The sequence below is a fragment of the Aquarana catesbeiana genome, linkage group LG02 (genome assembly GCF_042186555.1).
Source record: "Aquarana catesbeiana isolate 2022-GZ linkage group LG02, ASM4218655v1, whole genome shotgun sequence".
In the NCBI taxonomy this organism is placed as follows: domain Eukaryota; kingdom Metazoa; phylum Chordata; class Amphibia; order Anura; family Ranidae; genus Aquarana; species Aquarana catesbeiana.
This window is the reverse complement of record NC_133325.1, coordinates 120,846,613-120,871,036: the sequence shown is the minus strand read 5'-3', so window position 1 is coordinate 120,871,036 and position 24,424 is coordinate 120,846,613. Positions and strand designations below refer to the sequence as shown.

Below are 24,424 nucleotides of genomic sequence, written 5' to 3'. Positions count from 1 at the left end.
TGTTGCGGGCTGCTGTTTAGAGGGTCTATTCTCTCTTGAAGGTGTATTGTTCTGGTTGGGCTCCAGTTTGTTTCTGTGTTGAGCTCCTGTTACCTGGTTGGCTCTTGTGTTTTAGCCTTGGGATTTTTCGTTGTCCCACCCCTCATGTTTGGCACTGCTTTGGGACGTCCCTATGGTTCTGAATAATGGAGCACTGTGTCTGTCAATGAACTAATGAGAAAATAGGATTTTTGACTTACCGTAAAATCCATTTCTCTGAGTTCATTGACAGACACAGCACCCACCCCTCTAAGGAGTTTTTAATGCTTCTGACACTGCTTGTTACTAAACTGAAGGTCTATAGCAGAGAGGGGGGTGTATACCACCTAGGACTGCTCATAGACGTAGCCAAGTCTATTTTCCTGCTTAGTGTCCTACTCCTGTAGGGGGTGATATAACCCTATGGTTCTGAATAATGGAGCGCTGTGTCTGTCAATGAACTCAGAGAAACAGATTTTACGGTAAGCCAAAAATCCTATTATTCCTGACAACATCTTGGCACGCCTCACAGCTTCTGGCACACTGTAATCTGTAGTGACGAGACCAAAATAGTGCTTTATGGTCACAATCATGTTTGAAAAGTGGTCAACAAGGCCTATAGCGACAAGAATACTACCTCCACTGTGAAGCATGGCAGTGACTCCATGTTTTGGGGGGGTGAGCTCTAAAAGCACGGGAAACCATGTGAAAATTAATGGCAAGATGAATGCAGCATGTAATCAGAAAATACTTGCAGACAATTTTGCATTCTTCTGCACGAAAGCTGCGCATGGGACGCTCTTGGACTTTCCAGCACAACAATGACCCTAAGCACAAAGGAAAGTTGACCCTCCAGTGGTTGCAGCAGAAAAAGGTGAAGGTTCTGGAGTTGCCATCAGTCTCCTGACCTTATCGAGCCACTCTGGGGTGACCTCAAACATTAGGTACATGCAATACGACCAAAGACTTTGCATGACCTGGAGGCATTCTGTCAAGACGAATGGGCAGCTTTACCACCTGCACAAATTTTGGGCTTCATAGACCACTATTACAAAAGACTGCACACAGTCATTGATGCTAAAGGGGGCAATACACAGTATTAAGAACTAAGGGTATGCAGACTGTTGAACAGGGGTAATTTAATTTGTTGCCATTTTTGTTTTGGGAATGTGCCATTCTATTATGACCTACAATTGAATATAAATTCAATAAGAAATAAAAGAAATGTGTTTTGCTTGCTCATGTTTAAAAATGGTACATACTGTATATTGCCAATTCTCCAAGGGGATGCAAACTTTTTAGCACAACTGGATATATTCTGTCCAAAGATGGGAAGTCTGTTAGACTGAAAGTAAGGACCACACTATGAGAGGTTCTTTAGCACAGCAGTATGTATTTGCAATATTTTTAGCCATCCCTCTAACATTCCACCACTCTGCATCACTCTTTATTCTAAGCTTCCTTGTCCTTTATAGCAAAGCCACATTCTTCACTGCACCTCTGGCTGACATCACTTGATGACCAATTTCACTGAAAATTAATATTTTAGTTTTAAGTTGTTGCAGGCAGGATAAATCACATGCTGGCTTCTATATCTTGAGTTGAATCCAGTGGGGGGATATCCATACTTAAATACCTAGTTCACCCTGCTGTGTGATGGTCTTTTAAAAAGTCAAATGATGGTGGCAGGCTCCCCCTAATGGATTTTCCATAATTCAGAAAAAAATGAGTCGTCCTAGTTAGAAAATGGCACCTTCGTTTTGTCCTCATAGGAGTTGGTGACACAGACTACACTTCTACTCCTGTTTACTAAGCTCCTTCAAAATAGACATTTTTATGTAGCTGCAAACAAATTGTTTTGTGCTGACAAAACACAGGCGAATCCTCTTTTGGATGTTTACAGTGCACTGTAAGGGGAAAAAGGGCAGGATTGCTGGTGTGGGTAATGAGAACAATTCGTCCTACAGATAGGTTTATCAATCTGTTTCATAAATGAGGGTCCAATGTATCTGACTTTTCTCTGTTCCTTTGTTTAGAAAAAGATTGGGAGGACATCAAAAAGATGCCTGAACACTCTACATTAATGAAGGATTTCCGCAGAAACACGTAAGTGATCTAATGAGTCTACCCCATTAGATGTCTGAAAATGTTTGTGCAGAAGATATTCTGAACATACTACCTAGGCTTGGGTATCTGTGGAGCTGTTAGCCTTGAAATATTAGAACTTTGTACCGTTCCTAGCACACCATGTTATCCAAATAAAGTCTACATAGTGAGCTGCTCAAATTTATGCTATTCAGAAACCGTCTATCTGAGGTCAATTGAGCAATGCGAGTAAAAGAATATAGTCTAAATAGGTGGCTTTTACCCAACTTCTTTGATGGAAATAAATTTGTGCCATGCCAGAGGATGCCTTCAACCCCCAATGACTGCTAAACAAATTCAGGAGTGGTCAGGATAAATGCCTTTTCATAATTTTCCCTTTTTTCTAATGAGGTCTTTGCTCACCATGGGCATTTATTAATGTGTACACACACACACACATGCAAAAAGCCCTAAGAACTGTTAGTTATAGAGGTGTTCTGGCCCCCTCACGAAAAAAAAGTCAGCAGCTACAAATACTGTAGCTGCTGACTTTTAATATTAGGACACTTACTTATCCAGGGTTCCTGCGATTTCGGCAACCCAGCCGATGTTTGGATCGGCTGTGGGGTGCTGCCGCCGCCATTCCTGGTGAGGGTACCCTACTACGCATGTGTGAAGCGGGCTGTGCTTTCTAATTATCATTTAGCAGTCTGGCGTGCAGCATATAAAAGATTTTTCCCAAGTGTTTTGTGTCCTCACCTCCATACCACATATTATTTACTATAGTTATCACTTGAGCTTTCCTTGCTGTTACTGCATAAATTAAAAGGTTATGATGGAGACATTTTTATCAGCCAGGCGATAAAAAATAAGTTTGTTACATTAGGGATAAATGTGTATACAACATTTAAAGTGTTTGTTACCCTAACAAGAAACAGGATCCTGTTTCCTTAAAGCATGTTGTACAGCACAGTGTTTGTGTAATTTGGCCCCCTGTATAACCTAAAAAAACTTGGCTGATCCTGCCTGGCTATGACCTCCCCCTGTAAACTGACCACAGTTTGTCATAGCTGTTGATCCCTGACAACCGTGGTCAGTTTACATGCCTCCATCAAACGCAGCTCTCCTCTCCCTGTCCTCTCCCCTCTCTGCCTGTCAGCTCTGTCTACTCCCCAGCTCTCTCCTCCTGCTGCTATCATAACAACACAATAACCTTGCAACAATCCCCTCTGCTATATTAAAAAATTTCCCCAGTGGACATTGTTGCAAGGTTATTGCGTGGCTTAATAACCACTTTAACAAAGTTATCAGAATAAAATTAATTTAAATCAAACACAGCTAACGTCCTATCCAGTAATCCCTATGTAAGAGCTATGAATTATGTTGTTTCCTAAAGCCCATCTCTTAACCACTTCCAGCCCACGGACGTCATATGACGTCCTGGGCTTTGGGCGGGTATATCTGAATGATGCCTGTAGTTACAGACATCATTCAGATATTGCAGGTTTCAGCCGGCGAATCTCTACACCATAGGAATGACCATAGCGGCCGTTCCACTGCTTGATCGTTCCTATGGGAGGCGAGAGGGGACGTCCCCCCCCCTCCCGCCGCCCTCCGGTGCTTGCTCCGACTCACTGTTACGATCGGTGAGGCGGAGAGTGGATCCGCCGGCGCCGGATGTAGATCATAGAGATTTCCGGCGGACCAGATGGTCCCCGGAGTCTCTATGATCGTCGGAGGCCGGGCGCGATGTTATGACGTCACACCCGGCCTCTCCATTCAAAAAAACGGCGCCGCTTCGGCTGGGAAGCGGCGATCGTTTTTATTTTTTTTTTTTTTTATTTCAGGCTTCCCAGCCTAGTGGTGAGATATGGGGTCTTATTGACCCCATATCTCACTATTAAGAGCACCTGACATGTCATATTGCTATTACAAGGGATGTTTACATTCTTTACATTTACATTTTTCAAAAAAGTGTCAAAATAAAAAAATAAAAAAAATAAAATATAATTAACAATAAAAAAAAAAAAAAAATTTTTAAAGCGCCGCTGTCCCCGTGTGCTCGCACGCAGAAGCAACGCATACGTAAGTCCCGCCCACATATGAAAACGGTGTTCAAACCATACATGTGAGGTATCGCCGCGAACGTTGGAGCGAGAGCAATAATTTTGGCCCTAGACCTCCTCTGTAACTCAAAACATGTAACCAATAAAAAAATTTCAAGCGTCGCCTATGGGGATTTTTAAGTACCGAACATTGGCGCCATTCCACGAGCGTGTGCAATTTTGAAGCGTGACATGTTAGGTATCTATTTACTCGGCGTAACTTCATCTTTCACAAAATGCAAAAACATTGGGCTAACTTTACTGTTTTGGTTTTTTTTTAAACACAAAACAGTTTTTTTCCCCAAAAAAACGCGTTAGAAAAATTCCTGCGCAAATACTGTGTGAGATAAAAAGTTGCAACAACCGCCATTGTATTCTCTAGGGTCTTTGCTAAAAAAACATATATAATGTTTGGGGGTTCTATGTAATTTTCTAGCAAAAAAATGATTTTTACATGTAGGAGAGAAATGTCAGAATTGGCCCGGTATTGAAGTGGTTAAAGTAGAACTATGGGCAAAACCTTTTTTTTTTTTTTTTTTTTTTCATTGTGGATAGAGCAAGGGAAGGTTATAACCCCTATCAGTTTTTTTTTTTTCCCCACCATCTGTGTACCATTGCAAATACCTTCACTTCCTGTCCCATAGCCAAACAGGAAGTGAGGGGAAATCCCTGCAAATTGAGGGAATTCCTTGGAGACCCCCAGGTCACCAGAACTAGTTTCCCCATCGGAAGTTTCCCCTCTATTACTTTTCTGGGGACAACCCAAAATTGGGGGTTTCTTTTACTTTCCTTTTCAATATTAATGGTAAACAGGACAAATAGAGAGGCTGAACCACCTTAACAGGGGCACAGACAGCGATAAAAACATGACAAGGGTTCCAATCCCTCTCCACTCTATACAAAACAAAAAAAAAGTTTGCCTTTAGTTATACTTTGTTTTTTTAATAATTACTACTACGAGGCCCTTGCCAAGATCTTGTCTTTAAAATAGAAGTTTGGGATTGTTAAAAAAAAAAAAAAAAAAAACAATTCTACTCACATAGGCGGATGCAGCATCGATCCCCAGCCGTCTCTGTAGTGAGAACCCTCCTTCGAGCAGAGAGCTGGGACTGTCAGTGAGCCATTCTTTTCTCTCCCCTCCAGCGCTCACTGGAGCACTGGGCTGTGGAGGGGGCAGGAGGGGCTGGCTCAGGCTCTCGGTGAATCGCTAAGAGGCAGAGTCAGGTGGCAGTTCAGGTATCTGCGCGAATCCCGGCCATATGGTTGGGATAATTTACGAGACTGAACTGGCTGAGTGACATAGACTGACAGGCGTTAGCGCGCTGTTTGGCTGAAAACGGGTCACAGGAGTGCAGAACAAACTGCACTCTTGTGATCCACCGGAGTAGTAGGACAAAAAAATCTTTGTCCATACTTCTCCTTTTAAATATGCTCCTCTGTTTAATACTTGCCTATCCACGTTACTTATCAGCTTAGTGATCAATGATTCTACTGCTGCCATCACAGTTTTTGCTTGGATGATGCCCAGCGTGATCCAGCCTCTTTCTGAGATGTCTGAATAATCATTTTATTAAAATGGGAGAAGGGGTGTACAGATTTTAACGTATCAATCCCTCCAGGAGACCAGGTTGATTTTAGTCTTCATTCTCACAAATGGGGGGGGGGGGGGGGGGGGACACAGCGCTTTTATAGCCCTGTAGTATATTTGTTTTCTTTATTGTACATTACAGGACACAGAGTCGGTTGTTATAACTACTTGGATTATACGCCACCCCCTAAGTGAATGGGCACTGGTAGATCAAACAGGAAGTCCTCCCCTATATAACCCCTCCTACACAGGAAGCACTTCAATTTTTTGCCAGTGTCTGTAAGGTGGTGGTCACTGTTGTGGGATGCATGTGCTCTTGGAGTATACTTGGAGGTCCAGGTGGTAATATTTAGAATCATGGACTTCATTCGGATCCATTCGAAAGGGCTGTCAGCCAAAATGGATGGTACCTGAGCCTCATTGGAAGGATAGAAGATTCCTTGAGGTTTTCTCTGTAATGCAACCTTATGGCGCCGGACCCTGTGTAATGGAGCCCTGTGCAGTGAGTGTTCTGACCAAGGTGCTTTCCTGCAGGGTGCTATACAGGTCCAGGGGAGTGGACCCCACATTAAGGGGGACCCAGTCCCCCGAAGGTCTTTTATGACAGCTCGCCGTGATGGGTGAAGATTGGACCCCTGTTATGTTCAGAGTCCTGCAGCAGGAATGGTAAGTCTGCATTTGTTTGCAGTTTCTCTTTATTAAAAAGATCTGACTGTCTGGTGTTATCTGTTGCCCCTAGGGGCAGTGTGTTGTTTGAAACTTGCTCTGTGTACTTCTTAGGGGTATGGGCTGCTGTTTCTCCTCCAGTCACTAGAGGGCACAGGGGCCTATTTCTATATAGGCAGGAAGTGGAGGGGTGGTCATATTGGCCATGTGCTCGGCAGATTCAGCTGGGCTTCTTAAGACATAACAGCAGCCCATGGATACAAGTGAAGTGCGAGTATTTACTATGGGAGAACGGTGTGGCCAGACAAGTCATGATTATATACTGCGTACTTACTGCTTATTCCATGGGGCCTGTATAACTGTAAGTCGATACACCCCTAGCAGTGCACTTTAAAGTGGTGTGTCTCTAGAATAATGTGCATTTGACACAAAACCAGTATGGGGCCTGGTGCAGTTGAACAGGTACATACTTGCAAACTGGGCTAAAAGCTTATGTTTGATGAGAAGCTTATGTTTACTAAAAGGCTTATGTTTGCTAATAACACAAGGTTGCTAAAAACATGTCTGCATAAGGCGAATAGACTCTCTCGTGTCGCATAGACTCAACCCATGTCTGCGTAAGGCACATGACACCAGTGTTAATTTAGTCGGCTAAATGAATACTATTTTAGTCGACTAAAACTTAAAGCCATTTTAGTCCTAAGACTAAAATGAGACTAAAATTAAAATGACATTTTAGTCAAAAGACTATGCCTAAAACTAAATTGCAATTACTGAAATGTACTGGAGATTTTAGTCGACTAAAACGTAGGACATTTTAGTCTACTAAAATGCACTGGAGATTTAGTCCACTAAATACGACTAAAACTAAAACAATTGCAGAAGACTAAAATGGAACTAAAGCTAAAATGCCATTTTAGTCCTAAGACTAAAATGAACAATGTATGACACGTCGCATAGACTCGTGTCTGCGTATGGCACGTGTCGCATAGACTTGTGTTTGCGTAAGGCGCATAGACACATGACTACATGAGACACATTTTGTGTATATATATATATATATATATATATATATATATATATATATATATATATATATTTACACATAAATGTATGTTTTGCATAAACACATGCTTATATTTGCATAAATGTTGAATAAACACATTCATGCTTACTAGCATAAACACCTTTGCATGAGCACGTGTGTGCATAAATACATGTTCTATAAATGCATTTTTGCACACCTGGCAGAGATTCTCTACCAGGTGTGTGGGAGTATCTTGGGCCATCCGCCATCAGCTGTCAGTGGCCCAAGTGTGCAAGACCACTATTTGGTCTTTGGATTATACATCTACAGGATTTTTACCAGGTGGATGTCAATGTGGAGGATACTGCCTTTGGCCTCAGCGTATTACAAATAGCAGAGTAGGTCCTTCTCTGGTGGCAGTTTCTATGATGGTGTCTCCCTCCCCTCAAGGATATTGCTTTGGGATGTCCCAAGTAGTTGTTATAATAACCAGCTCTGTGTCCTGTGATGTATGATAAAGCAAATAGGATTTTTTTTAGGTCATACTTGTAAAATCCTTTTCGTTGAGTACATCACAGGACACAGAGGTCCCTCCCCTCTTTTGGGAATTTATTGCTTGGTACAAAACTGAAGTGCTTCCTGTGTAGGAGGGGTTATATAGGGGAGGACTTCCTCTTTGTTTTGATCTACCAGTGCCGATTAACCTATAGGTGGCGTATCACCCAAGTAGTTATAAAAACTGTCTCTGTGTCCTGTGATGTACGCAAAGAAAAAGATTTTTCAGGTAAGTATGATGAAAAAATCTTATTTTTGGGGGGTTTATAACCGCTTTCGGACCGCACATATACTGTGGCAGGGCAGCTGCGCGAAACTACGTATTTGTACGTTATTTGCTTCTTCCAGGACTGGGGCGTGCGCCGCCGGCGACGCAGCGGGTCCGATGGACGCGATGTCTGCTGAAAACCCGGCGATCATTTGCAGAGAGACAGAACGGCGGTCTGCCTATGTAAACAAGGAGATCGCCGTTCTCTCAGTGAGGGAGGTCTTGTGTTCCTGCTAAGCAGAAATACAGATCTCTCTTCCTCCAGTCAAACCATTCCCCACACAATTGGCAAACACCCCCTAGGCACACATTTATACCTTTTGATCGCCCCTGATGTTAACCCTTTCCCTGCCAGTGTCATTTATTCTGTGACAGTGCATTTTTTTAGCACTGATCACTGTATTGGTGTCACTGTACTGGTCCCCAAAAAAGATTGTCAGATTTGTCCACCGCAGTCCTGCTAAAAATTGCTGATTGCCGCCATTACTAGTAAAAGATATAAATTTTAAAAAAGTCCATAAACCTATCCCAAAGTTTGTATACTAGATAACTTTTGCGCTAACCAATCAATATACGCTTATTGGGAATTTTTTTTTTTACCAAAAACATATAGCAGAATACATATTGGCCCAAATTTTGATTTTTTTTTTTTTTTTTTAATTGGATATGTTTTACAGCAATAAAAAGTATTGTATTTTCAGAATTGTCGCTTTTTTTGTTTATAGCTCAAAAAATAAAAACCACAGAGGTGATCAAATACCACCAAAAGAAATGTTTGGGTACAGTGTCGCACGACTGCGCAATTGTCAGTTAAAGTAAGGCAGTGCCGTATCGCAAAAAATGACCTGGTTAGGAAGGGGGTAAATCCTTCCGGGGCTGAAGTGGTTAATGATTACATGTTCAGCGTCCAGAAAAAAACAAAACATAGAAAATCCTCAGAATGTGAAAATGAAATGTTTTGAAACTGATTACAGCAAACATACATTTTATTGGCCAACCAATGGTTTTGTCATGAATTTCATGTCATGGAGACCCCTGACAAAGCATACAGTTGGAAGGTTTCTACCGCTGTGAATAATGAAAGCCACAATGAGAGCATGTAAGGACCACAGATCCCTTTCTTTTTCAGTTGTCAGTTAAAGCATCGAAGTGCCGTATCGCCAAAAATTCTCTGGTCAGGAGGGGGTGAAACCTTTTAGGGCTCAAATGGTTAATAGTTCTAAAAGACTGTTTTGCACCGCCATACATTTTTACAGCGATTTTTGAACATTGCCACTTTTGTGCCTTAAAGTGATACTAAAGTCAGTTTTTTCATGTAAATAACAAACATGTCATACTTACCTGCTCTGTGCAGTGGTTTTGCATAGAGCAGCCCAGATCTTCCTCTTCTCTGGTCTCTCGCCAGCGCTCCTGGCTCCTGCCGAGTGCCCCCACAATAAGCAGCTTGCTATGGGGGCAGCTGAGCCGTGGCTCTATGTGTCCATTCAGACACTGAGCCGCGGTTCTTCCCCACCCTCTCCCTCTCCTCATTGACTCACTGACTTTGACAACAGCGGGAGCCAATGACACTGTGCTGCTGTCTTAGCCAATGAGGAGGGAGAATCCCGGGCAGCCAAAACTCTCCTGTAACATCTCTGGATCGAGATGGGCTTAGGTAAGTATTGGGGGGGGGGGGGGGGGGCTGAGGGGAGCTGCTGCACACAGAAGGTTTTAGATCTTAATGCATTAAGATCAAAAACCTTCTGACTTTACAACCACTTTAATTTGCATTTTCTCATATAGTGCTCTAGTGGTTTCATTGGTGCTTTTGTGTGGCTATTTTGGGAAGATAATGCCTTTGTTTTAGGCCCCTTTCACACTGGAGCGGTTTTCAGGCGGTATTGCGCTAAAAATACCGCTTGAAAATACCCGAGGGCTTTCACACTAAAGCGGTGCGCTGGCAGGACGGTAGAAAAAGTCCTGCGAGCCGCTTCTTTGGAGCGGGGAAGGAGCGGTGTATTCACCGCTCCTAAACCGCTCCTGCCCATTGAAATCAATGGGACAGCGCGGCTATAGCCGCGCTGTACGAGCGGATTTAACCCTTTTTCGGCCGCCAGCGGGGGTTAAAACCGAACCGCTTGCGGCCGAATACCGCTGCAAGAACGACGGTACAGCAGCGCTAAAAATAGCGCTGTTGTACCGCCGACGCCCCCACCGCCCCAGTGTGAAAGGGGCCTTAAGGTGGTTTAGTCACAACAATCCCAAGGAGCAAAGGTAAGCAGTAACAACTTACATCTGCACCAGTACCGGTACACATACACGGAGCACCTTGGTTATACATGACATGAATACTGGTGAATGCTTCAGTGGTCATGCTGAGCGTTTTGGTTTGGCTGCACACTCTTTGCTCAGTGTGTTTGGAAGAGCACTGGAACCACTCATCACAAATGCATATTCTCTCTGTAAATCAAAATAAACTGCATCACATTCATAAGTGGGCATTGGCATGTGTTGTATTAGTATTTTTTTCCTGCTTTATTTTTCTTAAATTTTAAGCTGTGAGCAGCTACATTTTTTACAATGCGATTTTAATAAAAAGGTGTCTTAGAAGCAGGAAAGATTAAAAACAATTTTCCACATTTTTTACATTTTGCTGCAGATGTAAAATGCACCCCAGTGTATTCAGTGAGAATGAGACCCAAAGATCACATGTATAAGATATTGTATAGTGCAATTTGTGTGTAAAAAGTCCTTACTGTGCTGTTAGACCAATCTCAAAGTATAAACGTGATTTCCTCTTTTTTTTTTTTTTTTTTTTTTTTTTTTTTTTAGGTATACCAACTGCAGCCTTATTAAATACATGGAAAAGCATAAAGTAAAACCAGACAGCAAAACATTCCACTTGGTAAGTTTTTCCTCTTGTTCTGATTTTTATAGCATAACTTTAAGGTCATTTGGGGTCAGGTCAGATTCTTGCTAAAGGACCACAACTGTTTCTGTCAGCATTGCTTTGCTGAAAAAAAGCGCAAATAAGTCCAATGGTGACACATGCCACAATAAAAACTTCTTTCCCGCTGTCCTAAACTTAAAGGATAAGTTCACCTTTTAAGGCAGAATTGCACTTTTCATAAAATTTTTGTAATTAACTATAGAAGCGTTCATTTTTCATCTGTCTATTTGGATTTTTAAAAATGCTTTTTGATTCCATCACTTCCTGTAGATCAGCAGCATACAGGAAGCTTTGAAAGCATGCACTGCCTTACTGAATCACAGAAAAGTGTGGCGTGTTCCACTCCTCCCTGATTACTATGTCACCTTCCACCCACTTTCTATAAAATCTGATTGCACAATCTCCTTCAGATCTACCATCACCTATGTAGTACATGGGCCTGCCTGATTTGATACAAATTGAATGGATTGTTTACGTGTGTCGTCCTTTTCCATAGGTTCTGGTAAATCTACAGAGATTGTACAATCAGATTGCGTATGGCCAGCTTTACACACGTACATAGGGGAGAGTTGCTAGAGACACTCGGCTGTCAAGACCTGTTCACATCTCTGCATAGCGTGAACTCACATTTTTTTGGGGGCATTTTGGAGCGCTTTCTCTCATCACACATAAGGGGCAACCTATTCACTTGAATTGGCTGACCTACCTGCAACAATTGCCCCAAAGAAGCTCCAGAATTTTTTAGGAGCGGAGCGTGGTGCATTTTTACCACACTTGTTGGTGCGTTTGTTGCACAGCAAACGCATGCCTGCTATCCGCGCTTGGGGGGGTGCCATTGAGGCAAAGTACACATTTTCTTTGCAGTTTGTAAATGCACAGATGTGAATGGAGCCTCATTATTCTTGTGTAAACACACCAATTTCACTATTAGGTGTGTCCCATTCACACCTAGCATAGTGGGAGTGCATGTGTTTTTTTGGCTTGTTTTTCTTGTGACACACAGGGCAGCTCATTGATTTCAGTGGACTTGTGTAGACTTGGCAAAGTAGCTCATGGCACATTTTGGCGTGTGGCCCTTTGCAAATTTGTCACTCGGTTTTTTACGTGGCAAAATGTGTATTTTGTTTCTGCATTTCGGGTGACTAACACATAATGGCACCGAAAGCACAGTGCATAAAGGTGGCCATACAGTATACAATCTCATTTAGATTTACCAAACTATATAATAGGGGAACACACCATCTATGCAATCAGACATACCTTTGCACTACATAGATGGTAGATCTAAGGCTGCGTATTCAGTGAGAATGTTGTTCCTTGACATTGTATGTGTGCACAGAGGGAGGAAGGGAAAATACAGGGTATGTGTCTTAGAGGTCAGCGGGTGAACTCCTTCCTGTGTCTTACTGGTCTTCACAACCTAAGGGCCAGAGAGAGCCACAATGTAAGTGTAATTGTGCCAAAGGTATATTTACACTTTTAAATTCAGGGCTAAAACTCAGCCTAAAGTCTAATGAGATTTTTAACCCTTATTGAAATGCAACTAACGTGTTTTATAAAGCTTCAGAAACTCCTCACAATGGACCCAATAAAGAGAATTTCATCTGAGCAAGCTATGCAAGATCCGTATTTCCTTGAAGATCCACTTCCTACGTCAGAGTGAGTTACCAGTTTACCTAGCAAAAGTATTCTCATCAGCCTGTTTATATGAGTAACCCTAATATCTTAATAAGCATTGTCACCCAAATTGTGTCCTATATCTTTTCATGTGACAACACTGAAGAAATGACACTTTGCTACAATGTTAAGTAGTGAGTGTACAGCTTGTATAACAGTGTAAATTTGCTGTCCCCTCAAAATAACTCAACACACAGCTATTAATGCCTAAACCGCTGGCAACAAAAGTGAGTACACCCCTAAGTGAAAATGTCCAAACTGGGCCCAATTAGCCATTTTCCCTCCCCGGTGTCATGTGACTCGTTAGTGTTAAAAACAGACAATCCTGTGAGCAACCAATTCCTAGATGCTTTATATTGTAAAGTGCTGCGTAAACTGTTGGCACTATATAAATCCTGTATAATAATAATAGATGCTAAAACGTAAATAAAATACCTAAAGCTGCTAGCGTTACACGTCACATATATTGTGCAAAAACAATTATAAATATATATACGCTGCGCTAAAAGGCATGTATAAGACGTGCACAGTAAATCTCAAATTAAATAAATAATGAACCAGTGAATTATAAATGTTAATACACATATATCATACTATGGATATAGTTAAGTGCCTAGTGCATAACTGTGTTTTACAAGCCAAAAAATAAAAATATACCGTATATATTAAAAAAGCAGCAATATATCAAAGTGCTTCTGTGCTTTCATATAGTGTCCAAATAAGTGAATAATGACCGTGCTTTCATACAGTGTCAAAACATGTCAATAATGACTGTGCTGAAAAACGATCCTATAAGTGATTTAAATCATATAACAAAGTGCTCATGTGCATGCAAGTAGCGACCAATTGCGTCACTAATCCAGTATTGATAAAGGTCTGTGTAATCCAAGATCTGTGATTCAAGTGGTGCTAAGGCGTCATCACTCAGGTGCCCCCCTTAGGTAATAAATTCTCACCTTGGAACGTGTGACTTTGCGATTAAGCTAAGTCAAAATACGCATGTGAACCGCCTCTGGGCTCTATGATGGTATTAGGCTCCTGAATTCCTCAGCATACACCAACCGGAATATCAAAAAGGAAAAACTCGATAGAGCAAGTACAGTTTGTATACCAATGGTGGTCACTATTTCCCCTGAAGTAATCCCTGCATCGATACGCGTTGGGGAGGGGTCAGGACGGCATGGCAGGCATCTTGTGCACTGAGGAGGACACCCGCATCATCCTGATACCACCATTACAGCTTGTCAGTGAATGCCCAGGAGTAGCAGAGTAGACAAAGATATAGTATAGTTGTACATGCGAAAGCATATACACTATAACACAATTGTATGTGTCAGTAGTAGCTAAATTGGCAAAGTAGACAGAGGTTGTATATTTGTATATATGAAAAGCATATAAAGACTGACCTGATCCAATAATGGAACGGACGTAGAGACCAAGGGTAAGTGTGCAAAATGCCAAACAATATCTAGGGATGCGATCCCTAGAAAAAGGGAAAAGTGTATTGGTGAAAAAAAATAATTGATGTCCAGCACAAGATCAGTGCTTGAGTAAAGGTGATATATGTACCTTTTGCAGGATGAATGGCTTGACAACAGCAGAGTCCACTGTAGAGTGTGAGCTAGTGAGAGGGGAAATGCCAGCCATGTCCACCTCCCAATTTGGAACCCCCGGAGGGGCAGGGCAGGCTCCACCCCAAACGCCATGTGAGGATTGCGAGACACGCCGACGCCAAAGGCAGCCGTCAAAAGGGAGTGTAGATACGCAGTCATCTCCCGGCCGCCCGTGATGACGTGCTACACCCAAATGGATGACGCCGCTACTACAGACGTCACCTGATGGGTGCAGAAACATGGCGCCGATATGTAGGTGGCCCCACCCGTCTGAAGTGTATTCCAACATAACGACCCCAAACACACCTCCAAGACTACCACTGCCTTGCTAAAGAAGCTGAGGGTAAAGGTGATGGATTTGCCAAGCGTGTCGCCAGACCTAAACCCTATTGAGCATCTGTGGGGCATCCTCAAACGGAAGGTGGAAGAGTGCAAGGTCTCTAACATCCACCAGCTCTGTGATGTCATCATGGAGGAGTGGAAGAGGACTCCAGTGGCAACCTGTGAAGCTCTGGTGAACTCCATGCCCAAGAGGGTTGAGGCAGTGCTGGAAAATAATGGTGGCCACACAAAATATTGACACTTTGGGCCCAATTTGTACTATTTCACTTAGGGGTGTACTCTTGTTGCCAGCGATTTAGACATTAATGGCTGTGTGTTGAGTTATTTTGAGGGGACAACAAATTTACACTGTTATGCAAGCTGTACACTCACTACTTTACATTGTGTGTGTGTGTGTGTGTATGTATGTATGTATGTGTATATATATATATATATATATATATATATATATATATATATATATATATATGTATGTATGTATGTGTATGTATGTGTGCATATATATATATATATATATATATGTGTATATATATATATGTATGTATGTATGTATGTATGTATGTATATATATATATATATATATATATATATATATATATATATATATATATATATATATATATATATATATATATATATATATACTCTCTTTTTAAATAAATTGAAAATCACTTTTGAGATTAACCGCTTCCTGACCAACTGCCACAGTTATACGTCGGCTCGCTGGGAGCAGGCGCCAGGGAACACAGTTAACCCCTAGATCGCCCCCTAGAGTTAACCCTTCACTGCCCGTGACATTTTTACAGTAATCAATGCATTTTTATAGCATCGATCACTGTATTATTGCCAATGGTCCCAAAAATGTGTCAAAATTGTCCGCCATAATGTCGCAGTCATGATAAAAATTGCAGATCAATCACCATTACTAGTAAAAAAAAAAAATAATAATAAAAATGCCATAAAACTATGCCCTATTTTGTAGACGCTATAAATTTTGCGCAAAAACCAATCAATATACGCTGCTTGCGATTTTTTATTGTGTATATTGGTTTGCGCAAAAGTTATAGCGCCTACAAACTAGGGTACATTTTCTGGAATTTACACAGCCTTTAATTTATGACTGCCTATGTCGTTTCTTGAGGTGCTAAAATGGCAGGGCAATACAAAACCCCCACAAACGACCCCATTTTTGAAAGTAGACACCCAAAGGAAATTGCTGAGAGGCATGTTGAGCCCATTGAATATTCATTTTTTTTTTTGTCCCAAGTGATTGAATAATGACAAAAAAAATTACAAAAAGTTGTCACTAAATGATATATATTGCTCACACAGGCCATGGGCATATGTGGAATTGCACCCCAAAATACATTTAGCTGCTCCTCCTGAGTATGGGGCCTAGCCGCGTACGGGGCCCCGAAAACCAAATCACCGCCTTCAGGATTTCTAAGGGCGTAAATTTTTGATTTTACTCCTCACTACCTATCACATAGTAGGTGAGGTTGAAAAAAGACACAAGTCCATCAAGTCCAACCTATGTGTGTGATTATGTGTCAGTATTACATTGTATATCCCTGTATGTTGCGGTCATTCAGGTTCATTCAGGTGCTTATCTAATAGTTTCTTGAAGCTATCAATGCTCCCCGCTGAGACCACCGCCTGTGGAAGGGAATTCCACATCCTTGCCGCTCTTACAGTAAAGAACCCTCTACGTAGTTTAAGGTTAAACCTCTTTTCTTCTAATTTTAATGAGTGGCCACGAGTCTTGTTAAACTCTCTTCTGCGAAAAAGTTTTAACCCTATTGTGGGGTCACCAGTCCAGTATTTGTAAATTGAAATCATATCCCCTCTCAAGCGTCTCTTCTCCAGAGAGAATAAGTTCAGTGCTTGCAACCTTTCCTCATAACTAAGATCCTCCAGACCCTTTATTAGCTTTGTTGCCCTTCTTTGTACTCGCTCCATTTCCAGTACATCCTTCCTGAGGACTGGTGCCCAGAACTGGACCGCATACTCCAGGTGCGGCCGGACCAGAGTCTTGTAGAGCGGGAGAATTATCGTTTTATCTCTGGAGTTGATCCCCCTTTTAATGCATGCCAATATTCTGTTTGCTTTGTTAGCAGCAGCTTGGCATTGCATGCCATCTACTAGGACCCCCAGGTCCTTTTCCATCCTAGATTCCCCCAGAGGTTCTCCCCCCAGTGTATAGATTGCATTCATATTTTTGCCACCCAAATGCATTATTTTACATTTTTCTACATTGAACCTCATTTGCCATGTAGTCGCCCACCCCATTAATTTGTTCAGGTCTTTTTGCAAGGTTTCCACGTCCTGCGGAGAAGTTATTGCCCTGCTTAGCTTAGTATCGTCTGCAAATACAGAGATTGAACTGTTTATCCCATCCTCTAGATCGTTTATGAACAAATTCAATAGGATTGGTCCCAGCACAGAACCCTGCGGAACCCCACTACCCACCCCTGACCATTCCGAGTACTCCCCATTTATCACCACCCTCTGAACTCGCCCTTGTAGCCAGTTTTCAATCCATGTACTCACCCTATGGTCCATGGCAATGCACCTTATCTTGTACAGTAAACGTTTATGGGGAACTGTGTCAAATGCTTTTGCAAAATCCAGATACACCACGTCTACGGGCCTTCCTTTATCTAGATGGCAACTCACCTCCTTATAGAAGGTTAATAGATTGGTTTGGCAAGAACGATTCTTCATGAATCCATGCTGATTACTGCTAATGATACCGTTCTTATTACTAAAATCTTGTATATAGTCCCTTATCATCCCCTCCAAGAGTTTACATACTATTGATGTTAGGCTAACTGGTCTGTAATTCCCAGGGATGTATTTTGGGCCCTTTTTAAATATTGGTGCTACATTGGCTTTTCTCCAATCAGCTGGTACCATTCCAGTCAGTAGACTATCTGTAAAAATTAGGAACAACGGTCTGGCAATCACTTGACTGAGTTCCCTAAGTACCCTTGGATGCAAGCCATCTGGTCCCGGTGATTTATTAATGTTAAGTTTCTCAAGTCTAATTTTAATTCCGTCCTCTGTTAACCATGGAGGTGCTTCCTGTGTTGTGTCATGAGGATAAACACTGCAGTTTTGGTTACTGAAGCCCCCTGATTCACTCGTGAAGACTGAGGAGAAGAATAAATTCAATACCTTTGCCATCTCCCCATCCTTTGTAACCAGATGTCCTTCCTCATTCTTTATGGGGCCAATATGGTCTGTCCTCCCTTTTTTACTGTTTACATACTTAAAGAATTTCTTGGGATTTTTTTTGCTCTCCTCCGCTATGTGTCTTTCATGTTCTATCTTAGCCGTCCTAATTGCACCCTTACATTTCCTGTTGCATTCTTTATAAAGTCTGAATGCTGAGGATGATCCCTCAACCTTGTATTTTTTGAAGGCCTTCTGCTTTGCTTTTATATGCATTTTTACATTGGAGTCAAGCCATCCAGGACTTTTGTTCGCTCTTTTAAATTTATTACCCAATGGGATACATTGGCTAATGCCCTTATTTAATATGCTCTTAAAGCAAACCCATCTCTCCTCCATATTCTTTGTTCCTAATATTTATCCCAGTTAATGCCTTTTAGCAAGGTTTGTAGTTTAGGGAAGTTGGCTCTTTTGAAATTCAGTGTCTTTGTATTCCCTTTATGTTTCCTATTTGTGTGATTTATACTGAAACGAATTGACCTGTGATCGCTGTTACCTAAATTGCCCCGTATTTCCACATCCGTGATCAGGTCTATATTGTTGGTAATCAGTAGATCCAGTAATGATTTATTTCTAGTTGGTGTGTCTACCATCTGACCCATAAAATTGTCCTGCAAGACATTAAGGAATTGGCGAGCCTTAAATGAATGCGCGGTTCCCTCCACCCAGTCTATGTCTGGATAATTAAAATCCCCCATTATGATAACACTTCCCATCCTTGCTGCTAATCCAATTTGTGATAGGAGATCCGTCTCCACTTCCTCCCTCAGGTTAGGGGGCCTATAGCATACTCCCAGTATTATTTTCCCCTTAGCTTCATCCCTTTGGAGCTCTACCCATAAGGATTCCACCTCCTCCCTAGCTCCCTTAGTGATGTCATCTCTCACATTCACTTGTACATTATTCTTGATATATAGGCATACCCCTCCCCTTTTTTTACCCTCCCTATCCTTGCGGTAAAGGGTATACCCTTGAATGTTTGCCAGCCAATCATGAGAGCTGTTGAACCAGGTCTCTGAAATTCCCACAAAATCCAAATCCTCCTTGTACAACAGTATCTCTAGTTCACCCATCTTGTCTGCCATGCTCCTGGCATTGGTGAACATGCCACATAGTTTAGACCGGTCGCATATTGTCCTCGTATTGGGTGTTTCGAGATTGCAACTAGGACTTGCTACTATACTCACCTTGTGTTTTTGTGCTTTGGTTAACCTAACACTAATGCCCCCAATACTACCCTCTGGAATATCTTCCGCGCTGGCTATCTCTGCCTCTGGACCCTCCCCCCCATCGCCTAGTTTAAAAACCCCTCTAACTTTTTGGCCATCTTCATTCCCAGCAGATCTGAACCCTCCTCATTTAGGTGCAGTCCGTCCCTTCTATAGTACCGGTTACCGACTGAGAAGTCGGCCCAGTCCTCCAGGAACCCAAACCCCTCCTTACTACACCAGCTCTTCAGCCACTTGTTTACTTCCCTAATCTCCCTTTCCTTTCTGGTGTGGCTCGATGTACCGATAATATTCCTGAGAATACTACCTTGGAGGTCCTTTTCCTCAATTTAGCTCCTAAGTCCCTAAAATCGTTCTTTAGGACACTCCATCTGCCTCTGACTTTGTCATTGGTGCCAACGTGCACCATGACAGCCGGGTCTTCCCCAGCCCCTCCCAGTAATCTGTCCACAAGATCCGTGATGTGCCGAACCCGAGCGCCCGGTAGACAACATACTGTTCGGCGCTTTAGGTCTTGGTTACAGATTGCCCTCTCTGTCCTTCTTAGAATTGAGTCCCCTACCACCAGAATCTGTCTTTCCTTTCCCTTTGCTGCCCCCCCACTCTCACTGGAGGAGTTCTTCCCCCGGCAGCTAGGAGAGTCCCTCATCTCCAGCAGTGCTGGTCCCTGACTGGTTTCACCAATGTCACTCAAAGTAGCGTACTTATTGGGATGCTCCAGTCCTAGATCGGCCTCCCTGGCACTTCCCCCTCTACCCCTCCTGACTGTCACCCATCTATTCTTTGCTAGTGCCTGCACCTCTTTGTCTCCACCCGCCTCTGTGCTGGCCCCTGCCGGCACCTGCCGTGTACGTTCCTGGCTCACCTTTAGTATGGAGGGACTTCTCAGTGCTGACAGTTGCTTCCCCAGATTCAGAACCTGGGCTTCCAGGGAAACAATGTGCTTACAGTTTTAAATCACAGTTTTAAAGGCCATAAAATGCCCAGATGGCATAACCCCCCCCCTCCCCCCCCAAATGACCCCATTTTGGAAAGTAGACACCCGAAGCTATTTGCTTTGAGGCATGTTGAGTCCATGGAATATTTTATATTTTGACACAAGTTGCGGGAAAGTGACAAATTTTTTTTTTTTTTTTTGCACAAAGTTGTCACTAAATGATATATTGCATACACAGGCCATGGGCATATGTGGAATTGCACCCCAAAATACATTTAGCTGCTTCTCCTGAGTATGGGGATACCACATGTGTGGGACTTTTTAGGAGCCTAGCCGCGTACGGGGCCCCGAAAACCAATCACCGCCTTCAGGATTTCGAAGGGTGTAAATTTTTGATTTCACTCTTCACTGCCTATCACAGTTTCGGAAGCCATGGAATGCCCAGGTGGCACAAACCCCCCCCATTTTGGAAAGTAGACACCCCAAGCTATTTGCTGAGAGGCATGGTGAGTATTTTGCAGCTCATTTGTTTTTGAAAATGAAGAAAGACAAGAAAAAATTTTTTATTTTTTTTTCAATTTTCAAAACTTTGTGACAAAAAGTGAGGTTTACAAAATACTCACTATACCTCTCAGCAAATAGCTTGGGGTGTCTACTTTCCAAAATGGGGTCATTTGGGGGGGGGGGGGGTTTGCCACCTGGGCATTCCATGGCCTCCGAAACTGTGATAGGCAGTGAAGAGTGAAATCAAAAATGTACGCCCTTAGAAAGCCTGAAGGCGGTGCTTGGTTTTCAGGGTCCCGTGCGCGGCTAGGCTCCCAAAAAGTCCCACATACTCAGGAGAAGCAACAGAATGTATTTTGGGGTGTAATTTCACATATTCCCATGGCATGTTTGAGCAATATATCATTTAGTGACAACTTTGTGCAAAAAAAAAACATTTGTCTCTTTCCCGCAACTTGTCACAATATAAAATATTCCATGGACTCGACATGCCTCTCAGCAAATAGCTTGGGGTGTCTACTTTCCAAAATGGGGTCATTTGGGGGGGTTTTGAACTGTCCTGGCATTTTATGCACAACATTTAGAAGCTTATGTCATACATCACCCACTCTTCTAACCACTTGAAGACAAAGCCCTTTCTGACACTTTTTGATTACATGAAAAAATTATTTTTTTTTGCAAGAAAATTACTTTGAACCCCCAAACATTATTATATATTTTTTTAAAGCAAATGCCCTACAGATTAAAATGGTGGGTGTTTCATTTTTTTTTTTCACACGGTATTTGCGCAGCGATTTTTCAAACGCATTTTTTGGGGAAAAAACACACTTTTTTAAATTTTAATGCACTAAAACACACTATATTGCCCAAATGTTTGATGGAATAAAAAAGATGATCTTAGGCCAAGTACATGGATACCAAACATGACATGCTTTAAAACTGCGCACAAATGTGCAGTGGCAACAAAATTAATACATTTTTAAAAGCCTTTAAAAGCCTTTACAGGTTATCACTTTAGATTTACAGAGGAGGTCTACTGCTAAAATTACTGCCCTCGATCTGACCTTCGCGGTGATACCTCACATGCATGGTGCAATTGCTGTTTACATTTGACGCTTGCCTTAGCGCGAGAGCAGGGGGGACAGGGGTGCTTTTTTTTTTTTTTTTTTTTTTTTTCTTTATTATTTTTTTGCTTTTTTATCTTATTTTTAAACTGTTCCTTTCATTTTTTTTTTTTTTTTTTTTTTTTTTTTTTTTTTTAAATCATTTTTATTGTTATCTCAGGGAATTGCTATCACCTATGATAGCAATAGGTAGTGACAGGTACTCTTTTTTTGAAAAAATTGGGGTCTATTAGACCCTAGATTTCTCCTCTGCCCTCAAAGCATCTGACCACACCAAGATCGGTGTGATAAAATGCTTTCCCAATTTCCCAATGGCGCTGTTTACATCCGGCGAAATCTAAGTCATAAAATGCTCGTAGCTTCCGGTTTCTTAGGCCATAGAGATGTTTGGAGCCACTCTGGTCTCTGATCAGCTCTATGGTCAGCTGGCTGATTCACCGGCTGCATTCTCAGGTTCCCTGTTGAGACAGGAGAGCCAGAGAAAAACACGGAAGACGGTGGGGGGGCATTCCCTCCCACTGCTTGTAAAAGCAGTCTAGAGGCTAATTAGCCGCTAGGATTGCTTTTACATGAAAGCTGACCGCTGGCTGAAAAGAATGATACCAAGATGATACCTAAACCTGCAGGCATCATTCTGGTATAACCACTCAAAGTCGTGAATGGCGTACCTGAAGACAAAAAAATGGTTAATAATAAAGCACAGTAAACGGTAAAGTATAAAAAATTGCATATCTGAAAAGCAAACATGATAAAACATAATAACAATAAAACATTGCAGAATAGAATACAGTAAAAAAGAGCAGAACAATAGAGAGAGAGAACAATGAAACAACAACTATTTTTTTTATTTTATATTTTATTTGTGTTTTTTTTTTTTTTTATTACACTTTTTTTTGTAACTGTAACTTTTATAACTGTAACCGGTTCCAGGTTCGGGTCTCTCAAAATGCGATGGCATCTTGGGAGACCCTGTGAAATGGCGCCTAGTCTGTGGAATGCTGTACCCTACGCTAATACTCAACTAGTGTATGGTAGCGTTCAAAACATTCACCAATGCAAAGACCAGGATCGTCAGGACAGGAGGGACAATAATAGCGGGTGACACGCCTATATCCGCGCTTGCTACAGACACAACATCTTTTTTGGGGGGGTTCGCTGGGTAGGGGTACTCGGGAGGACATAAAGAAAATGCCTCTCATGCAGCCGACTGCATTTGGTTGGGGATGTGAATGGGGGAATTACGGGTGCTGCAAAAGTGGTGGGTTCCCAATTAGGATTGGCGAATGCAGCAGGAAGGGCATTATGGGCACGACGGGCCTGTGTTTGTCTTCTTGTTGGCAGCGGGACACTACTTGTGCTTGCCACCTCACCAGCTTGAACTGCACTTATGGGACTCGCCACGTCACCAAGTGTTACTGCAGTGCTGGTTTGACTACGACCGGGGTGTACTAGGCCGTACGGTGCGTGCGTGGGTGTTAGCGGTACTGGCGCTAATCTGACGCTGCCTGGGGCTGCTGCTTGCCAGTTCACCAAAATGCTACCAAAAAACTGTTAGCGATCGCAGGGATCAGGCCTGACTCTGCGAACGCTGCAGTTATGCGTTTAGTGTTTTGTAAGTGACAGTGATCAATACTGCACTTGGGTGGGCCAGGCGGAGGGGCAAAACGCAGGTGCCAGCAGGTATCTGGGCTGATCCCGCTAACACTGCATTTTTGGGAACTCTAAACTGCTGGGAACGCTAGTATAGATCTGATCGGATCAGATATTGATCCGTTCAGATACTATACCACTAAGGGAGGCGTATGCTGCGTGCGTGGGTGTTAGCGGTACTGGCGCTAATCTGACGCTGCCTGGGGCGACGCATATCACCGCCGGGCGATCAGGGGGCTAAACCTTTATTCGGTAATAAACGGCGGGTGACCTGACACTATAAAAAATAAACGAACTAACCAGCGTCAACCGTAACGGTTATACGGTGATCAGTGGTGAAAGGGTTAACTAGGGGGCAATCAAGGGGTTAAAACCTTTATTAGATAGTATATGGGGGTCCCTGTCAATATAAAACGCTGACGGCGAACCAAAATATTTACGTCCCTAACTAGCGTCACCAGCGACACTAATACAGTGATCAGAATAATGATCGCTTAGCGACACTGGCGACGGGGGGTGATCAAGGGGTTAAAACTTTATTAGGGGGGTACCCTAGACCTAAAGGGGGCTAATACTAACTGCCCTAACACAGTAACAAACACTATCTCACTGTCACAAACTGACACCATGCAGTAATCAGAAAAAAAAAAAACTGCTTGGTGTCAGTGTGACGGGGGGGGGGGGGGTGATCGGGGGTGTAAAGTGTGCCTGGCATGTTCTACTGTGTGTGCACTCACTCAGATGTCTTCTCTCCTCGGCACCGGAACGGAAACTGCCGAGCCGAGGAGAGATGACATCACATCCCCTGCCTATGTGTACTACACATAGGCAGGGGAGGATTCTCATTGGCTGGGAGCGATCGCGAGGGGGGGG

At 42.6% G+C, this 24,424-nt stretch overlaps 1 protein-coding gene across 6 annotated transcripts in view; it reads left to right on the top strand.

Annotated features, from left to right (window-relative positions):
• The window catches only part of LOC141127179 (cyclin-dependent kinase 8-like), a 314,815-nt gene that overhangs the window by 270,511 nt on the left and 19,880 nt on the right, over nucleotides 1-24,424 (top strand). For all 6 annotated transcript variants that reach the window (XM_073613407.1, XM_073613408.1, XM_073613410.1 and 3 more), the window contains 3 exons: nucleotides 2,055-2,124; nucleotides 11,124-11,196; nucleotides 12,803-12,900. In XM_073613407.1, coding sequence (XP_073469508.1) covers nucleotides 2,055-2,124; nucleotides 11,124-11,196; nucleotides 12,803-12,900 — 241 coding nt within the window. The remainder of the gene's footprint in view (nucleotides 1-2,054; nucleotides 2,125-11,123; nucleotides 11,197-12,802; nucleotides 12,901-24,424) is intronic.